The sequence below is a fragment of the Lygodium microphyllum genome, chromosome 16 (genome assembly GCF_053477565.2).
Source record: "Lygodium microphyllum isolate KBCC chromosome 16, Lygodium_microphyllum_v1.1.10, whole genome shotgun sequence".
Taxonomy (NCBI): domain Eukaryota; kingdom Viridiplantae; phylum Streptophyta; class Polypodiopsida; order Schizaeales; family Lygodiaceae; genus Lygodium; species Lygodium microphyllum.
Window position 1 is genome coordinate 2,670,673 of NC_141150.1, and position 20,458 is coordinate 2,691,130.

At 40.6% G+C, this 20,458-nt stretch overlaps 1 protein-coding gene across 1 annotated transcript; it reads right to left on the reverse strand.

Annotated features, from left to right (window-relative positions):
• Positions 1 to 732: 732 nt before the first annotated feature.
• Positions 733 to 4,777, reverse strand: LOC148022467 (putative serine/threonine-protein kinase PBL7). The gene is made up of 5 exons (XM_087695437.1): positions 4,317 to 4,777; positions 3,257 to 3,438; positions 2,893 to 3,082; positions 2,408 to 2,799; positions 733 to 2,058 (listed from the first exon to the last, which is right to left on the reverse strand). The coding sequence occupies exons 1-5, from the start codon at positions 4,450 to 4,452 to the stop codon at positions 1,318 to 1,320; spliced, it is 1,641 nt and encodes a 546-aa protein (XP_087551563.1). The 5' UTR covers positions 4,453 to 4,777; the 3' UTR covers positions 733 to 1,317.
• Positions 4,778 to 20,458: the final 15,681 nt, after the last annotated feature.

Here is a 20,458-nt window from a genome sequence, read left to right on the forward strand (position 1 = left end):
AAAGTCTGAGCTAGCAATGGTCTACTGGTCCTACAAATGACAATGTATTACATCTTTTCAAAGCATGTCTTGCGCTTCTATCCTCCATCGCATGGAACTATTGGATCTTCAAAAACTCCCAAAGATCCAAGGGGGTGTTGACATTGATGTGCATTTTCTGATGGTCATCTCTTGGATGTGAGCACTAACAGAGTCTAATTAAATACAACTGCCTCCAACAAGTCAGTCAGATTTAAGGGCTGCAACAGCCCCTCTCCAGTTGCTGATCACTTTTTTCTACATTCAATCACTCTCTCCAGTTGAGCCTGCCACATCTCCATTATCGACCTAATCTAATGCCTTGTCTAACACATAGGCCAGTGTTCAAGGACTGATTAATCCACTATGTATTCAACTTTCATTTTCGGATCACCGCAGTCTACTATTCCTAACTCTTCTCTACAGACATTTCAATCTCTCAACCCTTCTCTCTTCATGTTCATGTTTCTCTTCCTTTGCCCACTCACATCATTGTATCTCATGAGAATAATCATTCAAAGAAACCTAATTGCTCATAAAGAGACCAAGACATACATCGGAAAACTAGTCATAACAATCCTGAGCATGTGCAAATTTCAAATATTTTGTTCGTGAATTGCATACTTAAAATTCAATAAGGCATTGATCAAATGGTACGAGTCTATCATATTTTTAGATCCAGGACCAATTCCAAAAGGACCCATCTTTTTTCAATCCAACTTTCTTTTTATTGCAAATACTCTTGTTGTATCCCCTTTAGTTGAAGCACGTGAGGATGTGGCTGGCAAGTTTACATAAAACTCTGTTCAAAATTCTTATCAACTTTTATTGTTAATAACCAACAGGCAGGTCGGTCATGATGAAAAGTTCCCCTTGTGGAAATAGTACCATCCTTGCAAAGAAACCTGTTTAGCTCATGAAAAGTTTCCGTTCATGGAAATAGCACCAACCTTGCAGAGAACCATAGGGATATAACAGATTAGTCGCAGTCAAAAGACCATTGCTTTGCATCCCATGTCAAAACTTAATGCATCCACAATGTAAAGACTGCTCAGATGGACAAGCAGTTTTTTTTTCCGTTTAAATCTTGTGGAGTGGGACAAGTGGCTTCAGCCACCTCTTACAAAATCTAACTGTCCACTCCTACATAATTCCATGCAAACCTTGAATCCCACATGGGTTTAATAAAAAGCAGCAGCCTTTGAAAGGAACTATGGAATTTACGTCCCCATGAAAGCTGTACAAAAGCTCACAAACATATGAATACAGCCACCGTAAATGGCTTTGGGACTTTGACAATCATAGCAATGCAGAATCATCAAAATTGTTATCTCTACCTTGCATAGCTCCTCTCTTTTTCTCCCGCCAGTTTTCACCCCAAACCCTGGCCTCTGCCACTGCCCTTTCCCGGTCACTAGCACTCTTTGAGATTCTGCTCGCCTGCTGAGGGCTACCATCAGAATCCCATTTTCTGTTTGAAAACACTTCTTGCAACTGCCCACCACCATGGGTCAGCCGGGAATTGCCATTCTCCCTAGCAAAATTGTCAGGCGAGTTTGAAGCTGATGATCTTCTTCCACCTTGTCGCAGTATTCGTTCACCATCTTTGCCACGATTATCCGGTGAAAATCGTGTCCCTGCTTGCCTGAGCACCCTATCACTCTCTCTATATCGATTGTCAGGTGAATTTGAAGCAGGAGAGCGAGATCCACCCTGCCGAAACATGCGTTCCACAAATCCACGGTCATCCACTGCATGTCTGTCTCCATTGCTCAACTTTCTTTCCTTTTCCTTCTTATCCCTGGATGGAGAAGGAGAGAACTTGTTGATGGGATGAGTCCCAGGATCATAGTTTTGAGAAGCTAGATAGTTCAGAGCAGTCACCACATCACCAGTCAACGGGCGTGTTGTGGCATCTTCTTGCAAGCACATGGCAGCTACAGCAATGGCTTGATAAAGCCCCCGCATAGGATATCGACCCTGCAGTGAGGGGTCTGCCATCTGGTGAAACTTCTTTCGATCTTTGAATAAAGGACGAGCCTGATTGCAGAAAGAAACTAACATTAGTAACAATAAAATGTAGCATTAACCCGATAGCCTAAGAATCATCACATTGTAGTAAGACTATCAGGGAACTATAGTGACAGTAAAACTTCACATGGACAGGAAAGCGTCTAAAGTGAGCAAAGGCAGAAGTCAAAATCACAAAAACCTTGAACAATATAAAAATAATGGCTTCCGCCCCTGTTTATTGACACTGCAAAAAATAGACTCTGTATAAGCTAAGAAACTCAAAAAGACACGGCCCTTATTCCCAATCACTCTTAGGACTGGTCATTATCCAACTGAAACCAAAATAATCAACTCAGATATTTCAGCTGCATCATACCCAAGAAACAAGATTATGCTCTGCAGCAGATCGAGAACTGTCAATGGCCCTTCTTCCAGTGATCAATTCTAACAGAACCACCCCAAAGCTGTAGACATCAGACTTCACTGTCAACTGGCCAGTCATGGCATACTCAGGAGCACAGTATCCATATGTCCCCATTACTCGAGTTGAAACATGTGTTTTGTCCCCCACTGGACCTAGCTTTGCAAGCCCGAAGTCACTCAGCTTAGGATGGAACCCCTCATCTAGGAGTATGTTGGATGACTTAAAATCCCTGTAAATCACAGGTGGATTTGCTTTGTCATGAAGATACTCCAATCCTCTTGCGGCACCAGCTGCAACTTTCATTCTTGTATTCCAATCCAGTGGCTCCTTATCAGGTGGAAGATCTGATCAAGTTATATTGAAGAACACACATTTCAAAACAGGTTCATGAATGAAAGCTACACGTTTCTACATGTGCATGAAACTAAATATTTTACCATGTAAATGGTCCTCCAAACACCCCAATGCCATATACTCATAGACCAAAAGCCTTTGATCACCATCCGCACAGTAACCTATCAGATTAACCAGATTTGGATGGTGCAAAAGACTCAGCATTAGCACCTCTACCAAAAATTCTCTGTTTCCTTGAAGCCCATTTCTGTCCAATTGCTTGACAGCTACAATCTGCAACAAGTAGCAAAATTCCCATGGTTATGCATAGTATTTAAGAAATTAGTCAGCTGTATTCTCTCAATTTGCATACTTGACAAACTACCACAAATTATACCAGGCATCACAATGCTCCAGCTAAAATTGTCGATTAATGGATCTGCATTTACAAAAAAAACAGTTACTTGCCTGTCCAGTGCTCTCAAGTCGGCCTTTGTAAACACGCCCAAAGCCACCTTCCCCGATACGACAATCGCCTCTAAAATTTTTGGTAGCGGCAGCAAGCTCCCGGAAAGTGAAAGTCTGTGCTGGTATCTGTTGATTACCTTCTTTTGGAGAGTCTGAAGTTTCTGATCTTGGTGCAACTTTATCTGCAAACATGGGATAAATACTAAAGTCTGCAAATTTGGACAAGGCTGCACACACCAATTCAACCAGAATAAAATCTGTAGCAGCACTCATGGCAGGAGCTACACTAGGACCTGATAGTACAATTGGGATACATCAGGAGGCTGCTTCAAAGAATGCAGCTGTCAATAAAGTCTTGTCCAACTGCAAGAATGTACCTAAAGCATTGGCTCAACTTTCAAGGCCAACCAGCAGGAGGGCACTTAAACAAGTGGTTGGCTATGGCACAGCCAGACTGCAGCACAGTAACCAACTGGTAGAGATTGGGGCTTGAATCAGATGCACTGAACTCAACACCAACCATTGGAAAGATAGTCCTTGTCACAGAAATGGACCACACTGCTAGATATGATAATAAGCCAGGTCGTCATTTCAAACGAATATGTCCATGTCCAAGAATTGGGCACAAGGTCAACTTTCAAAATCCTTTCTGAGACTAAATTTTGCTCGGCCTAAACGGTACAAGACACACCTACTTCTGTTGAGAAAACCAATGCTCAGCTAATCATGTAGACTAATGGCGTGAACGTGTTCAGTGTGAGACTAGCGCTCACATAATTAGCGATAACGTAATGGTTTGAATCTCTAAACAGTCATCTAGCACCAGTCTCACTATGAGCGACCTGATCTGGTGTGATGAATGCACATTATCCTACTATCTAGAAAATGCATTGATCAGACGCAACTTGCTGCTGATGGAACAACAGCAAAGGGAACTGCTCTGCTTCATGATTTCATTTACGAAGGTGTCGTAACTAGATCTGGTCTCAGACGCCATGAAAGCATGTGTACAGCAAGCACATGGATACAAAGATCGTAAGGTCAGAGAGGGGGAGCTCACCTGAAGGGACCTTGGAGAGAGCAGGGGGTGTGGTAGGATTGCCATTTCCATTGCCATTATTATTACCATCATCAGGACGATGGTTCAGCGGGATCTTCTCCTGCTTCCTGATATCAAAACAGGCAAAGCACCCCATATCCTCTTCTGTTCATCTAATGCCAATGACACACCGGCTACCACATCTTCTTGTTCACACATCAACGCGCGGCCCCTGTGTCGGCCTGTCCCCGTTCCTATACAAAAGGCATAAACGCAGGGGTGGGGGTGTGTGTGCCCGCGCGCGCGTGTGCGTGCTGAAGTTCCTTGCTTCAGTAATAACCTAAAGACTGATGGGGGCTGTTGGCGCTTTCAGGCGAGGCCGGTATAGAAGAGAGAAATGCAAAGCAAGAGAAAGGAGAGGATTTGCGGAGGAGAAAGAGGCCATCGCTTCCTGTCCACCCAAAAATTTAGAAAGAAAGAAGAGACAGCAGCGGCGCCCAACAGGGACGGGCACCGCACCCTCTTTAGGGTAGACATCGCCGGAAGACGATCACTTAACGTTAATCTTTGCTTGCAACAACCATGTGTATCAATGATTGTTTGAGGTATCGAAGTGAACTTCTTCTTTGTCTCCTCATGGTGAAACTTTGCATGCAATTAGATTCGTTAAATGAGCATCAGTTCACTCAAATCCATGTGTGCCTAGAAAAGGTCGGCCATGGGGTAGAAGATGATTGCTTGAGCCCACCAAAATCAAAGACGAGCATTGTGCTCTAAGATTTTCTAATGTCTCCAAAAGTTGGAAGGATAACATATGCAACAACAATCCTCTACTGGGGCATATGAGTGATCTTCTTTGGGGGGGGAGGGGGACTACCACCAACACATCTATCCTCCTACATGTTAAGCCTACTAGGATCAAAGGGCCATATTTAGTTTAGGGTCACATGCTTTTGGCCTACTATTGGAAGGTCTTAGGATTTAGGTTGATTTGGGATAGGTATTTTGGAATCCATATAGTAATGTCATCTTTTTTTTTTATTTACTAAGATCCTCACATTTATTGCAATAATGACAATGCTCAACTAGTAGATTAAATCTTTTAACACGAAGGAGTCCTACTATTTCTACCAAAAAAATGGCTTGATCACGATTTAAACCATAACAGTAGTCACATGAAATCATTTGGTGTTATGCAAGCGTATATGGGATTCCCCCATCTAAAAAGGCAAATAGGGCCGGAGGAGGGGGGGGGGGGGGGGGGGGGGGGCGGCTTCATTGCATGCCTTGTGCCATCACTCCTCCTTTGATGTGCTCTTCTTGTCTCGCTTCTTGAATTCATATTCTCTACCCACACTTCCCTATGATGAGAGTTTCCACCCTTGTCTCTAAATTCAAATCATGATGCCTTTGCTATGATGTGACCACTTCCTGCTATAATAGGCTAGGGTTCTAATCAAGATTATGGTCATGGAGTTATGACATTAAAAAGCAAGCCATGGTACCAACATCCATGTTGAGGGCACACATTCCCTCACTAAATGTTAGACTCTACGCTCAACAATAGGACATGGAACAAAGTTTTATGCGCCTATAGCTCAACTACTTCTCACCTAGTTGGATTGTACTCTTACTCTCAGACATCTAAGATTCCTCTCAAACTTCTCATGAATAAAGAATGCTAGAGATCCAAAGATATAGTATATTCACCTACTTACCTTCATCGTGTTGTAGTCCAAAAACCATGGAAGGCTTGTTGGTGGTCTCACAATTCATACATTACTTCTCAAGCCACTACCTCGCCTCCTTCATATCAGCTCCATTATAGATTCTATGCTAAGGAAAATAGATAAAGAATGAGGAGGAGGAGAAAGGGATGAAAAAGAGCTTTTTTCAATCGATCCCTCACTCTCTCGCACACACATACTACCTCTCACTCAACCTCTAGGTTAACACTATCCCTTGGGATTGAGTACAAACATTGAGACAAAAAACACATAGATATCTACACAAAACATACACTACAAGGATACATGAGTATAGTGATGGCCATTTCTGCTGTAAATTATTTGCGTCACAAATGCGATATAAATAGCAACGGTACTTAGGCAAAAAAAAGCGAGCAGAAACCCGAGCGCATCATTTTGTGCGAACAAATGAAAGAAGGAGCAAAAGGGAGAGCAAAACTGCATCTTGCATTTGAGAGGAAGAGTGAGAGAAAGAGAGAAAGAGGAAAATGAGAGCTTCTCGCCGCCGCTGCCCCCGTTTACGAGAAGAGGAGGCAAAGAGGAGCCACCGTCGCGAAGAGGAGCCGCCAAATCCATCCTCGGGCCTTTGCGGTGAGTGCATTGTTCCCTATTGCTTTGTTTTTGTTTTTTCTCATTTTCTTTTGCTTGTTTTTCTTAAAAATCATGTGTATTGAGAGAAAAAGAGAGGAAATGAGAGAGGGAGAGGAAGAGAGAAAAAGAAAGAATAAACGAGAGAGAGAGAGAGAGAGAGAGGGGGAAAACATTAAACATAATAGAGAGAGAGAGAGAGAGAGAGAGAGAGAGGGAGGGAGAGAGGAGAATGAATGAATAAAAAACAAAGAGAGGGTAAGATCATGTTCTTTAATTTCTTCTTTTCTTGTTTGTAGTAGTAGTAGTAACAGTTTTTTAATTTCTTCTTTTCTTCTTTGTAGTGATAGTAGTAGTAGTTCTTTAATTTTTTATTTTGTTGTTTGTAGTAGTAGTAGTGGTAGCAATAGTAGTAGTTTTTCAATTTATTCTTTTCTTGTTTTCAGTAGTAGTAGTAGTCGTCGTCGTTGTTGTCGTTGTTTAATTTCTTCTTTTCTTGTTTGTTGTTGTTGTGGTAGTTGTATAGTAGTAGTGGTAGTTGTAGTCGTTGTTTAATTTCTTATTTTCTTGTTTGTTGTTATTGTGGTAGTCGTCGTAGTGGTAGTGATAGTAGTTGTTATTTAATTTATTCTTTTCTTGTTTGTTATTATTGTGGTAGTCATTGTTTAATTTTTTCTTTTTTTATTTGTTATTGTTGTAGTGGTAGTGGTAGTAGTAGTAGTAGTAGTAGTAGTAGTAGTAGTAGTAGTTTTTTCTTTTCTTTTCTTGTTTGTTGTTGTTGTTGTTGTTGTTATTGTTGTAGCAATAGTAGTAGTTGTTGTTTTTTCTTCTTTTCTTGTTTATTGTAGTAGTCGTAGTAGTAGTAGTAGTGGAGAGAGAGAGAGAGAGATAGAGAGAGAGATGTTTTGTTAAAGGAAATGAGAGAGGGAGAGGAAGAGGAAGAGAGAAAAAGAAAGAAGGAACGAGAGAGAGGGAATAAACATACAACATAATAAAGAAAGAGAGAAAGAGAGAGAGAGAGGGAGAGAAGAGAATAAATGGATAAAAAACAAAGAGAGTGTAAGATCTTGTTCTTTAACTTCTTCTTTCTTGTTTGTAGTAGTAGTAATAGTAGTAGTAGTAGTGGTGGTGGTGGTGGTGGCAAGGTCTCATGAGGTTCGGTGCAATACCACGAGACGGGAAACACTCTGACATACGTTAATTTGTGGGCAGGTGGAAACTTTACATACGTTAATTTTGTTGGGTTACAAGAGAAGAAATCCCTTCTCAAACAATTTAAGAAAGAAAAAAAGAATGATAACAAAAACAAATTGTTTATCGTAATGTAGATCAAATGGAAAACGATGAAGGTTGTGATATTCAAGATCACGAGGCGTATCTTAATCAGTATGTCCCATGTCCTTGCTCTCAATATAAGCTGGCAATTAGACAAAAACGACAATTGTCTATAGAACACGTATGATGCTTTGGCGAGTGTCAATCAAAGATCATTGATCAGGGGATCTCAAATTTTGAGTAAACGGTAAGAAAAGTGTATATGAATCATGCATTATATTTGCAAACTAATTGAATATCATATACAAAAACATTAGGTGTGGCCGGTAAATTTTCTATCCAGGGAGGTGACATCTCGTCCCAAGGAGGAGTGCACTCTTTGCAGCCAGTTAGAAGAGTTCGTGGGCATGCAATGGATGGAGTGACTGAGCCAATCCACCACTTGGAAGGTACTACCCAATCTATACCGTCAATACCAGAGGAGACAGATAGCCTTCCAGAATTTCCTACAATCTTGGAGCCTGAGATGGAGGCAAATGATCAATGCATTGATGCCCATCGATGTTGAGACATCTGATACGGTTAGAGAGGAAGCATCCATACCATTATATGATGGGTGCCGAGTATCTCACTTGAAGACATTGCTTGCACTCTTAAGTGTGCAAGCAAAATACGGATGGAGCGATGCGAGTGTGACCGAGTTGTTCAGGTACCTTGTACATACGCTTTGTTGATTTCTTTTCGGCGCTATCATAAAAAACATTTGTGCTTTTTCAAGGTGTTTTATGATTTTTTTTCAGGTTACTGAAGTATCATATATTACCACTTGCAAATACCATGTCTGAGTCTCGTGATGATGCATGATATGTTTTACGAAAGCTTGGCATGGACTTCAACAACATCCATGCATGTATCAATGATTGCATATTGTTTCGAGGAGAATACAAGACTATGGAGACATGTCCAAAGTGTGGTGGTCACAGGTATCGACAGGACTTGCAAGAGCAAACCATCCCTCAAAAAGTTCTTAGACACTTTCTGCTTATCCCCCGCATAAACCACATATTTCGTACGCCCGACATGGCAAGCTTGACAATGTGGCATATACAGAATAGATCCACAGATGGAGTTCAATGAATATCAACGGATTCACGTGCATGAGCCACATTGACTCTACCTTTCCAACCTTTGCACGAGAGCCAAGGAATCTTCGGCTCGGTCTTGCTATGGATGGCGTGAACCCATTCGATCTGCGCTCAACTTCTTACAGTGTGTGGCTTATAGTCTTTGTCAACTACAACATCCTTCCATGGCTTTCTACGAAGAAATGATATCTCATCCTTAGCTTGCTCATTCCCGGCCGCTAAAAAGTAAAAAATATAGACGTGTATCTTCGTCCATTAGTCAATGAGCTTAAGATTTTGTGGGAGGAGGGGGCCACCATGGAAGATATGAGCAAGCGCGATGGTTGACGGTCCGCCAATATTCGAGCCATTCTCATGTGGACCATGCATGACTTTTCGAGATTCAAGGAGTACTTAGATAAGTAGGCTTCGGTTCTCATTGGTAATATCTTCATAGCTCATTCAAGTTTGTATTCACTGGATAAAGGTGTTGGGATAGGTTTGGTTACCTCGAGTTATCATGCATGTCCATTGTGTAGGCCATAGTTAGACTCCCGAACGTCACAAACCATGAAGAAGATGGTATATCAACGACACACCGCTTTCTTGCCAGAGGGTCATGAACTCAGGGAAGGCAAAGCTAGTACGAGCTGAAAATGGTCCACATGGAGTCACATCCAAATGGAATGCGGCGATTCTCAGTTTTCTATGAGTTACCTATTGGACCCACTTATAGATCAACCACTTGTTGGACCCCATGCATATTTTCAAGAATGTGGGCAGCTTAGTATGGGGCCACATCACAGGAAAGAGAGACATTGTAGGGGCATGAAAGGATTTGAAGGAGGTAGGCAAGACGGAGGTGCTTTGGCCGCAGTCGAGTGCTGATGGTCGCTTGCAGCTACCTCGCACTTCTTGGGTTTTGTCCACTAAAAAAGAGCGCATTGTGAAGCAAATTATCAAGTTTATCTACACTCCGACGGGTATGATGCGTTCTCTCAGGTCCGCGTTTTCTAAAGATGACCAATTATCAGGGCTAAAATCCCATGATTGGCATAAGGTATGTCAGGTTTGTACTATGAATGGATTGTAAGTGGCCTGTGTATTTTACTATTTGGAGTGTAGTCGTTGTTCATAATGCTTCCTTGTTTGTGGCAGTTTGTACTACCGATCGGGATCGCAGGATGCCTTACTCCAGAAATACACAGGTGATTTACATGTTGTCAACTTTAGTGCAATGGATCTCACAAAAGGAGATTAAGACGTTCTCTATTGAATCCGCAAGGCGGGGAGCAGTGGAGACGATCTGTCTCTTTGAGAAATACCTGCCCACCAGCATGCTCACGATACAAATCCACCTTCTTATACATCTTATAGATGAAGTGGAGATTGTTGGACATGTCCATATGTGATAGATGTTCTTCTTGAAGTGCTTCATGAAAACCCTGAAAGGCTTTGTGTAACAATGAGCTTGGCCAGAAGGTAGCATGGCTAAAGGTTGGTTAGTGTCTAAGACGTTAGTGCATATTTCACAGTGGCGACCAATGGTGGATTCAGACAACAGTATGCTATGGTCGCTGAAGGATGATGATAGACTGACCGAAGATGTGGTGGTTGGAAATAGGGTAGAAAAAATAATGGATGATGCAATGAAGGAGAAAGTGAATCGCTTTTGTATGTTGCACCATGCCTCCATGGAGACGTGGCTCGCTAGGTATGAGCAAGATAGGAAAGATAGGGAAGAAGTGCGATCTAAATTTTGATATCCCGAGGGCATGGAGGAGATGCCGCGGTTTATGTCAACGATGGTTGCATGGAGCCTTGACCGCAGCGTCTCACGAAGGGGCGAAGGTCTTAACCGAGGAGTGGGAATTCTCGAGGGAATGTAGTCCAAAGGTGACGACTATCTAGGGTTTGTCGTATTTATATTTTATATGCGACAACTAATTGAGTGTTTCAATGTACAGTACAAAATATATAGTGTGGCGTGGTCTCACGGACGGCATTTTTGCGTGGAATATATCAACAAAATGCGCTCCACAATAGATTGTGGTATCATAGCAAAGTTCGAGCAAGAGAGCTGACGATGATTAACGGATCCAAACGGTTTGCCCAGGAGTGTGGTCGCAGGTGGGAGATGACACATCTTAGGCATACCCCAAATGGGTATGAATACCTTGTAGATGATATAATATAAGCCATCATCATGAATGATGAGGGGAGGAGGGTGATAGCTCGTATGAGAGAGCTGTGCCAACAAGTTTTTCGGCACAACGTCTTGGATCATTGGAAGAACATACTGGAGGGGAGCGAGGACTACATAGTAGCATCCTTGCATGAGGAGTTTCCGGTACCTACCGTAGCAGATAGGTTTTTCCACAGGCTAGATGATGGAGTGCATGCGTACGTACATGTCACACAAACGATCAGACGCACGCAAGGCACTTAAGAGTGGGGCCTCAAAGCCCGAGTGGCTAGATGAGGACGATTGGCCCCGACTCAGGGAGGAGCTAACAGATTCTCCAGGACGTTGGGGACAGCAGTGCAAGGCGGCGAGGGCACAATTGGAGGCAAGAGTGGTCCATCATCTTGGGAGTGGTGGCTACATGATATATCTGGAGGACTTTGTAAGTTTTTCTTTTGTTTTGCTTGCTTATTTTTTTGCAATATCCCTTGTACTGACAATCGTGTTTCTAATAGTTGTATTTTTTTTTCTTTGCAGCACTCCATTACAAACCGTGACCCCACTGACCTAAAGACTCGATATGCAGAGAGACATGGTCTCACTACATTGATCGATCGATTGTATGGACGCGGCTGCCCTATAAGTCACTCATATTTCTTGTCCATAGTTGTTTCTTTTTTTGCAGAGTCCGTTTGATGCTCCTTTGCGGTAGGACGAGGTTTCGAATGGTGAGGATCTATAGCTCGCCCTTGGATCTGTGGAGCACACATGCTCTTCTTTTTTGGTCATGTGATTTGTGTAGGTATTTTCTATGCATTATGTATCTTGCCATGATTGTACCATCACTTTCATTATGCGATCTTGTATTTATTTTATGTATCAATCTTATGATTCAATTATACTTTGCCTTCATTTAGACGAGCATTATACACATTATTGAAACTCTTTTGTATGGCCCAAATAAAGCACATAGCTACCCTGCCATAATTTTTTTTTCCCTATTACCATTGCTATTAGCATCGTAAATTTACTGCACACGTCACTATTAGCATCACAATATGCATCGCAAAGCGTCTCTATCAACGTCACTATTTGTGTTGCTATTAGCGTTGCATTCGCGACGCTAATAGTGACGCAAATAGCAATGCTAATAGCGATTGTTCTATGTCGTTTCTAATACCGACGTTTTTTGCAATGACTGGGGAAATTTTCTTTATGAACATTTTCGTCGCTTTGAATGTCGGTATAAGGCCTATATCTTGTAGTGATAGAGTGCTCATAGAGTGTGGATCAAGTACAAACATCGAGACAAAACACATAGATATCTACACTAAACATAGAGTGTGGATTGGATCTAGAAGCATCACACTAATCATTATGTTCACATAGAAAAGAACAAAAATTTTCGTACTAAAACACTTAGAGAATTGATGGACATACTCTTATTATTTCAATAGTTTGATAAACACAACCTACAATTAGCTCTCACCTAGCCTACTCACACGATGGATCTATATGACGTGGGAGAACACAGTTACCTATATTTACCTCCTTCATTGTAATCCACATATCAATTTTCCATGTTCTCAATCCATGTGCACGCTCCTTTATCTTTGATATCACTTCCTTATTGCCACAATGGAGAGGAGATGCCTGCAATTAGCTCAATGAGAAGAAGAGAAGAAGACAATTTCTTGCTCCATGTCCCTCACCCTCTCACATTCTCACTCATGCACCCTTGCTCATGAAGGCACTCACCATGATGGCATGGAGAAGAGAAAGCATGCAAAGAGCTTTACACCCCATGTCCCTCACTCTCTCACAAGCTCTCAACTCACTCTCCTTCACTTTCCCTCTCAAGGTAACAATTGCAAGAAATCAAGAAGACAATCTTTACACAAACACAAATAGCCTTTTCCATTAGTTCCCATCTTTATTATACAATAAATATAGGGTTAGGGTTTCCCCATGTTCCTTGGGCATCCTGCCCCTTTTGTGGCTTTTATGACTAGTCATGGCTTTTATTCATGCTTCTAGTCCTCAATATTTAACTAGAACTAACTAATACAAATGACAACCTCAAAGTATCAACTATTTGTTACAATTTGCATAGTAGGGAGTTCGCTCTCAACAAAATAATGGCATAAGCTATTAGAATACCATTTCTAATCTAAAAAATTACAGGCCTCTTTTCTCTTTGTAATTAACAATAAATACTTAAGATCGACCCTTCAAATGATCCATGGCTTGTGATTCTTGACTTCCTGTATTAAACTTGGTCCATTCAACACCCAACACATGCAAGCATAGAGGACTCAAACCTAGAGTATCAATCTCAGAAATTAGACCAATGGCATCAAAGCTAGAGTGTTGAAGTTGATTGGGCCAAAATTGGAATTGCTAGATTCAAAGTTGGAGGTGGTTGAGGAGGCTATAGGTTGTAAAAATTACGCGATGCAAAGAGATAGAGAGTACACGATAGATGAGGGGAGAAAAAAAATTCTTTAGCTCCAAACAATTGATACAAAGATGGCTCTATCTATCCGTATGCTTGCACTATGAAGCTTAGATGGTGATCTAGATAGAAGATAGGTGAAGAGCTTAAGGCTTGCTGAAACAACTTTGGCTAGGTGAAAGATAGATCATAGATGGTTGTGAAGGGGTTTGGCTTTTATAGCCTGCGAAGACGATTAGGTCAGCCTTGACCAACCTACCATATGAGCCTCCACTAGTCGACTAGGGAATATTCCCTTTACCATCGAATCAGGGGCGCTGCCCTTGGACCCCCCAGCCACCAGGGGATGCAATGTGACTTGAGTTGCTACCAGCTTAACTACTTCGTCTAACTGAAAGATTAGACCCACAATGGTCACCTTTTTGCCATCTGATCACTATAGGCCTCATCTGACATACAAGTTAGGACTCAACCAATATGTGTGCTCACATATGGCTTCTCCTCGTAATGGGGGCCTTACAACTTTGAGCACCATGGATCATTGGTGGCACCTTATGAGGGTGGGGCATATAGGTAAGGAGGCTCCAAAATATTTTTGCACAAGGAGGGGGAGATAAATTTATTGATTATATTGCATAAAATATCCATCCTTGCCCAAGCTCTCATATGTAGTATCTCTAATAGTAGATCATTAATGTAGCTAGCGTTTAGATGTAGACATAAGCTTGATGCACCACTTGCTACATTCAATTCAAGTCATGTGACATTATATATTAGCCAATTCATCAACATCACCACCAAAATCTACAACTAATTTGCTCTTTCTCCAATTAGACCTACACTTTAGCCCAAGTAGCTTCCACTTGACTCCGAACTACAACCATCTTATGTTGTGTTTGCTTGAGTGCAATCCCCATGGTAAACAAAGAATACAACTACTTCTTCGCACTATTCTTTGCCAACTTCTAATCTTCTAACTCTTTACTTCTATTCCATTGAGTATGCTTTTCAATGGTTGTCAAAACTATAAGAGTTGATTTGTCCTTGGGGAGCATAGATGCAGATTTCACTTTGATAGGTAGATAATCCTATTACTAATTAGGGATGTATTTTAAAAGGGATCGCACTTCCACCTTTAAAGCCTTATGGTGGTGGGCAAGTAGGTTGCCCTTTAGCACCTTCATCCGCTTAGCCAAATTGGCATTGTGCTATTCCAAAGTTTGAGCATTTCCTTTAGACAACCCAAAATTTACATGACAACACAAAATTTGCAAATATGCTCCATCCACACATCCTTGATTTCCTTTCATAAAGACTTTAGGAGGTTGTCCAACTAGGTCATATGTAACAATACGTGATCTTCTTCTCCTACTTGATCCACCATAACATGGGACTAGATCAAGGCTGCATTGGTATGGGATTGGGAGAGCTTGTCCTAAACTTATTGAGCAAATTCTAGTTGAGCTTTCTCTTCTTGCTACACTCTTTGCTACAAATCATGTAAGTGTTCCCACTACGAGTCAGCTAGATGTGTACTCAACATAGCCATTGGCCCCAAGTATCTACCTAAGACCCTTCTCCCACATAAACAATTGCCTCGTGGGCCACTTCAATATTAGACTTATTGAAATAAGTTACAAAAGGGTCAAGAGAGGGAGTAAGGTGGACCAATGTGATCATCCATGTTGTAGCAACACCCGACATTACACTGTGGGCTTTCGACTAAGAGAAAGATATGCTTTAATGGCAGAAAGGGATAAATGTTATAAAGCACTTTGATAGATTTAATTTTCTGATAAAAAACTAGATTAAGTCAACATCCAACAAGCAACATGATTGTAAAATGCACCATTAGTGCTTACAAGCACTCATCTCAAGTTTTATGCCACTTGAGATGTAAGATGTGGATTGTTTGCCAAGTGTAAGGACTTGAAATGGAGCTTTCAGACCTTCAACCAACTTTGGAGAAGATCAATCAATGATTAGAATCATTGTTAGTGCTTAGACATTGAAAATTTTGAAGAATGAAAAAGCTTGAAGCTTTCTGGCTATGGCTACCAGGAAACAGACACTTAGCCATCCGATATCTAGAATACAATAGGGTTAGCTTGGACTTCACAATTGTGATGCTAAAAAAGAAGTAGCTGGTAGCATGATTTCCTATTTGACATCTTCACCCTCAGTAGCTTTTCCCACCTTTTGTAAAGAGGACTGCAACACCACTTTCTACCAATCCTTTATCTCATTCCCCATCTCCTTCACTAAGGTTTGCTCGGTTGCTTCCTACTTTGATGTCCCTTAGCGGAAGTCTCTGTGGTGTGAGAGTTCTTGTCAATGCATCTCTTAATGAGAGAGGGCAAAGAGGGACAATTTCTACCCTATCTTAGACTTCATCAAGGTACATCACTTGACTAGTTTGATAATGTTTGTTTGAAATTAGTCCACAACAAAGTGGATAAAGACCTTTACATTTGTTGCTTAAAATTTGGCCAAATACACCTTACAATTTGGGAAAATGATAGGAGATTTAATATATGACACAAAATTCAAATGGAATGTGGCCAAATAATAGCTAAATGAAAATGAAAGTGTATGAGTAGCAAAAAAATGATTTTGACAAGAGATCGTGATGGCACCTCCATGGATGAATTGATGCATGCTTGATCATGACTATATTGTCAAATCAAATTGTAGATTCTAAACCTAAACATTAAGAGGAAGCCATTGGTAGCAAATTTGTACAATATAATGTTGATTCCTTATTTTAATATTTCTCTATCTTATGTTTGTTTCTCTCTTCTCCATAACCATCTTGTCAATGGAGATTATTCTTATATATACTTCCTTATTCATAAAAAATGCATAAGAAGAGGGCAAGGGCTAAGAAAATGAACCAAGATGGATACCTCTATGACCTTGATATGGAGGACAATGAATCTCATTCAAAACAAAAGATCAAAATGGAATTGTAACACACAATCTCTTTTCATAAAACATAAATCCATCATTATATGATAATGAATCAATAGGAATTAAGTTATTTTGAACTAATTTATTCCAATTAGCACCATTTCGTGATTTTCTCTTCTTTTTTAGCCAAAACCCCTAAAGTCTGACATGTTTTGGAGTCCCAAAGACGTTATTTACTTACAAATCTGACAAAATATGTGACAGAGATGTGATGAAATTAATAATGAGTTTTTTGAAAGTCGGGAGATCTTTCAATATTGTTTTTGGCGCCCAATACATATTCATTTGGGTTCTTGGCGCTACTTTTTAGTTCATTCACCCCTCTTTGAGCTTCTTTCTCTGCGCTTTCATTCTTTTCATGGCTTCCTCCAGGCGCCCTTCTCGTTTAATACACTCTTGCATAGTCTATAGCCAGGGAGTAGATGGAAATTTTGAGCCCAAAACCTTTGCTGTAAACATTGGGTTACCATGCTGCCATCTTGCAAGGGCTCTCATAAGGTGAAAAGAAGAAAACGAGATGATATAAAACATCACTGGAAGGGGCGTATCATTGCCTTCAAAATTATGCCCAAAGGCTGGTTTGTCAAGGTGCAACATGTTTACATGGCCCAGGATATGCACTTGCCTCCAAACGAATGTGTTCCCCAACAAACACATTGTAAGTTATAAGTTGAATAACGTATATAATTCTTTTCCATTTATGCAAGTTCTAACAAACGGTTCGTCATTGTAGATATCTTTCCGTCAACAAGTATTGAATGGCAACCTGTGGAAAGCCTAAGTGGGACTTTCCATGCCATTCATAAGGTATTGGCAGACATTATTTATGCTGATCAAACTGTGTCTTTTTTTAGTGAATGAAAGGTTTTTATATATTATGCACAGTATGTGGTTCCCTCTAAAGCGGATAGGTATGGGAATATCGAAGTTTTGCCATTGCTAAGTCTTTCATCTCTAAACTGGGAGATTCCTGACAAGGTAACGGTGCAGAGTTTCAAATTCAAAACATCTCAGGATATTAGAAAGTCCATGACAGTTGGAAGGATCTCAAGAAGAATACGTTTATCATGGTTTGTACCCCTTCATATCTTCGTGGCTTGCTTCAAAACAGCAAATTTACAAAGAACGAAGGTATCCTGGCTAAGTAGAAACTTTTCGAAAGAGGATTTGGACAACACTATAGGGACACATTGGAAATCTAGAGAGTGCGACCATAAGGGTGATATCTTGAGGTGCAGTGCATGCCCTCAATCCTTGGCTTTGGCTTACAGTATCCCTCGCCAAACTCTTGCTTTGGGCTTTGATTACAAGAGATACAAACTAAGATTGGGTATTTGGGTTCCCTTGGATTCCGATACAGATTACACACCATAAAAACTTGCGGTGCACGTTTTGCCGCATGAAGAAGTAAAGAAGGTGAATGTTAGTTCCAATTGGAGTCTGAAAGATGTGAGGGATACCTTGGAATTGCTAGACAATACATCCCCTAGATATAAGTTCAAAGTGAATGGTGTAACAATTGGTAAAAGAGCCGAGCACTCTTTCTTGTGTACGAGTTGTTTGTCTCCCACAATTGTGAGTTTTGAGCCTTGAGAATGAAAACTTGGCGGGAATTTATCTTAATAGACTGTCCTTAAGATATTTTTTAATGGGAACTCATAAGCTATCATGAAGCAAGTTGCCTTTCGAATGTGTATAAATAAAATGTATATTACATTCGATTTATAAGTGAAAATTTTCATTACACAATGAGGTACAAAAATTTCATATAAATGTACAAAGCCAAAATAATAAGGCTCGTATATGCATATGTTTGCTATTTTGATTCTTTATCGATTTTTTCAAAGATATTTTTTCTCACATGGCCTTTCTTTGATTGTTGAAAAAATTTCACCTTTACAGGTAGTCTCTTTTCTTGGGGCTTAAGAGGGGATGGATCAAATTTCAGAGGAGAGAGCATTGGCATTCCTTTTTTCTTAGACTCTACAGCAGTGGTCCCATTGCCTTTGCCCTTGCCCTTGCCTTTACCATTGCCATTGTCCTTACCCTTTCCCTTGCTTGTGCCCTTGGCCATTGAAGTTTTGGGAGGAAGAGGGGAGTCAGGATCATATGGTGTGATTGCCTTGTCCAGAATCAGCTCAATACATCTCTCCCTTATCTACCAAACATATGATTCTGGATAGTCTCTACACTGTAAGAATAAATGTTATAAGTTAGTGAAAAGAAATCATGATAAGGGTTACACAAACATCAAATGAAATTAACTTACATTCACTCCTATTTGTAACAATTTTGAATCCACTGTTCTGCAAATGTTTGAGATAACTCTCCATCCACAAGAATGCGCATCGCTTTGCAATGGAACTTCTTGTAGAAGAAAAGTATAAGGCCTTTGAGGATCAGCAAGATCCTCGTATGTTGTATCCAAAAATGTAGAAACGAGTCTACCAACACTGCAAAAGGAAGCTTTGTAAGTTCAAAATATTTTTTATAAATAAAATCAAAGTAAGTAATTTTCTTTCAACATACATTCGTGCTTGACCATGAACACTGCTGAGAGAATTCATAAAGATAATTTCTCTTGAAAGACAATTAATGTAGATGAGACTCCAATGCCCTCTGCAAATTCATAAAAGAGGTGAGTAGAAGGGTGAAAGCAAATGAATATAAATTTTCCTCTACAGAAAAAGAAAAATACCTTTCTACATAAGGGAAAAAGATGTGGTAATTTGTCACACTATCGAAGCTACGAAAAAACGGTGAAATATTAGAACCAGATTTTGCAAATAGTTCCACAGAGAGAAGTGGATCAACAATATATATGGTTCTTCGGATATCGAGAGTGAGAGAGGAGACCAATGCCCTGCAGTCAATAGCAAAAGCTATTCAATACAAATTTCATCCAAAATATACTTGAACCTATAAAACTTAACTTACGCAAAAAAAAAAAAAAAAGCCTTACCTTATGCAACAAAAAACCACGGAGTCAGATAGTTGGACATCCCTTTTTTCCAACATGGGCTTGTCCTTGGGAGATATACTAAGATATTCCTCCTCAGGTTCCGCAGAAACATTCACAAGAATCTGCCCATACACTTTGCCCATCCTCTCGCTATTGACGGGAGCAAGTGATACGGCTTTCCTCTTGTAAACATCGTCTTCAGTTTCAAACACCTCCTGATTTTTTTCACTCAAGAAAGACTCCTGCTGGGTGGCACCCCTTGTAGAGTAAAGGTGAGTTACATCCTCAACATTTAGCTTTTTCTCTTTCTTGGACCATTTTGGGGGAATGTTAAGGATCTCAAGGGCTTTTTGATCGTTGGAAGGCAAGGGCCTCAGCACTTTGTCAAACCTATACCTGACTTTGCTGATGATGCTGAAATCTTTATTTATAAGGGTGATTCTATGAGCATGGGCGGCAGCAATGTAAGCATCGTTCATGAAATCAATAACAAAATCTTCTGCGGCCTCTTGCAGGGCAAGAATGCCTGAGAGTTGCCACTTCTTATTTAGACCAGAGACAGTTGCCACTTGAGACAATCTATCAGAGATCTCTTTAACGACCCTTATAAAAGCAGCTTTTGGAATGACATGCTATGTAGCTCTCTGGGCTTTCCTGATCTCACTGAAACATCTCTGCATATAGAAGAACCTAGACTTCCTCTTTCTCTTTTGTGGCTTGGGAGGTTTAGTGGCTTCAGCAAATGTAGGCTCAGGTGCAATTGTAGGGGATGAATCTTTCACAGGGAAAGCCTCACCCTTTGCTTCCTCAACTTCAGGAGAAGAAACATTCATGGAAGATGTTAGGCCAACACCTG

Coding starts and splice junctions, on each gene's coding strand:
- LOC148022467 (XM_087695437.1), bottom strand. CDS start 4,452: ATGGGGTGCTTTGCCTGTTTTGATATCAGGAAGCAGGAGAAGATCCCG. Junction 3,439..4,316: donor TCTCTCCAAGGTCCCTTCAG/GTGAGCTCCCCC, acceptor CCATGTTTGCAG/ATAAAGTTGCACCAAGATCA. Junction 2,059..2,407: donor AGCATAATCTTGTTTCTTGG/GTATGATGCAGC, acceptor TTCTGCAATCAG/GCTCGTCCTTTATTCAAAGA.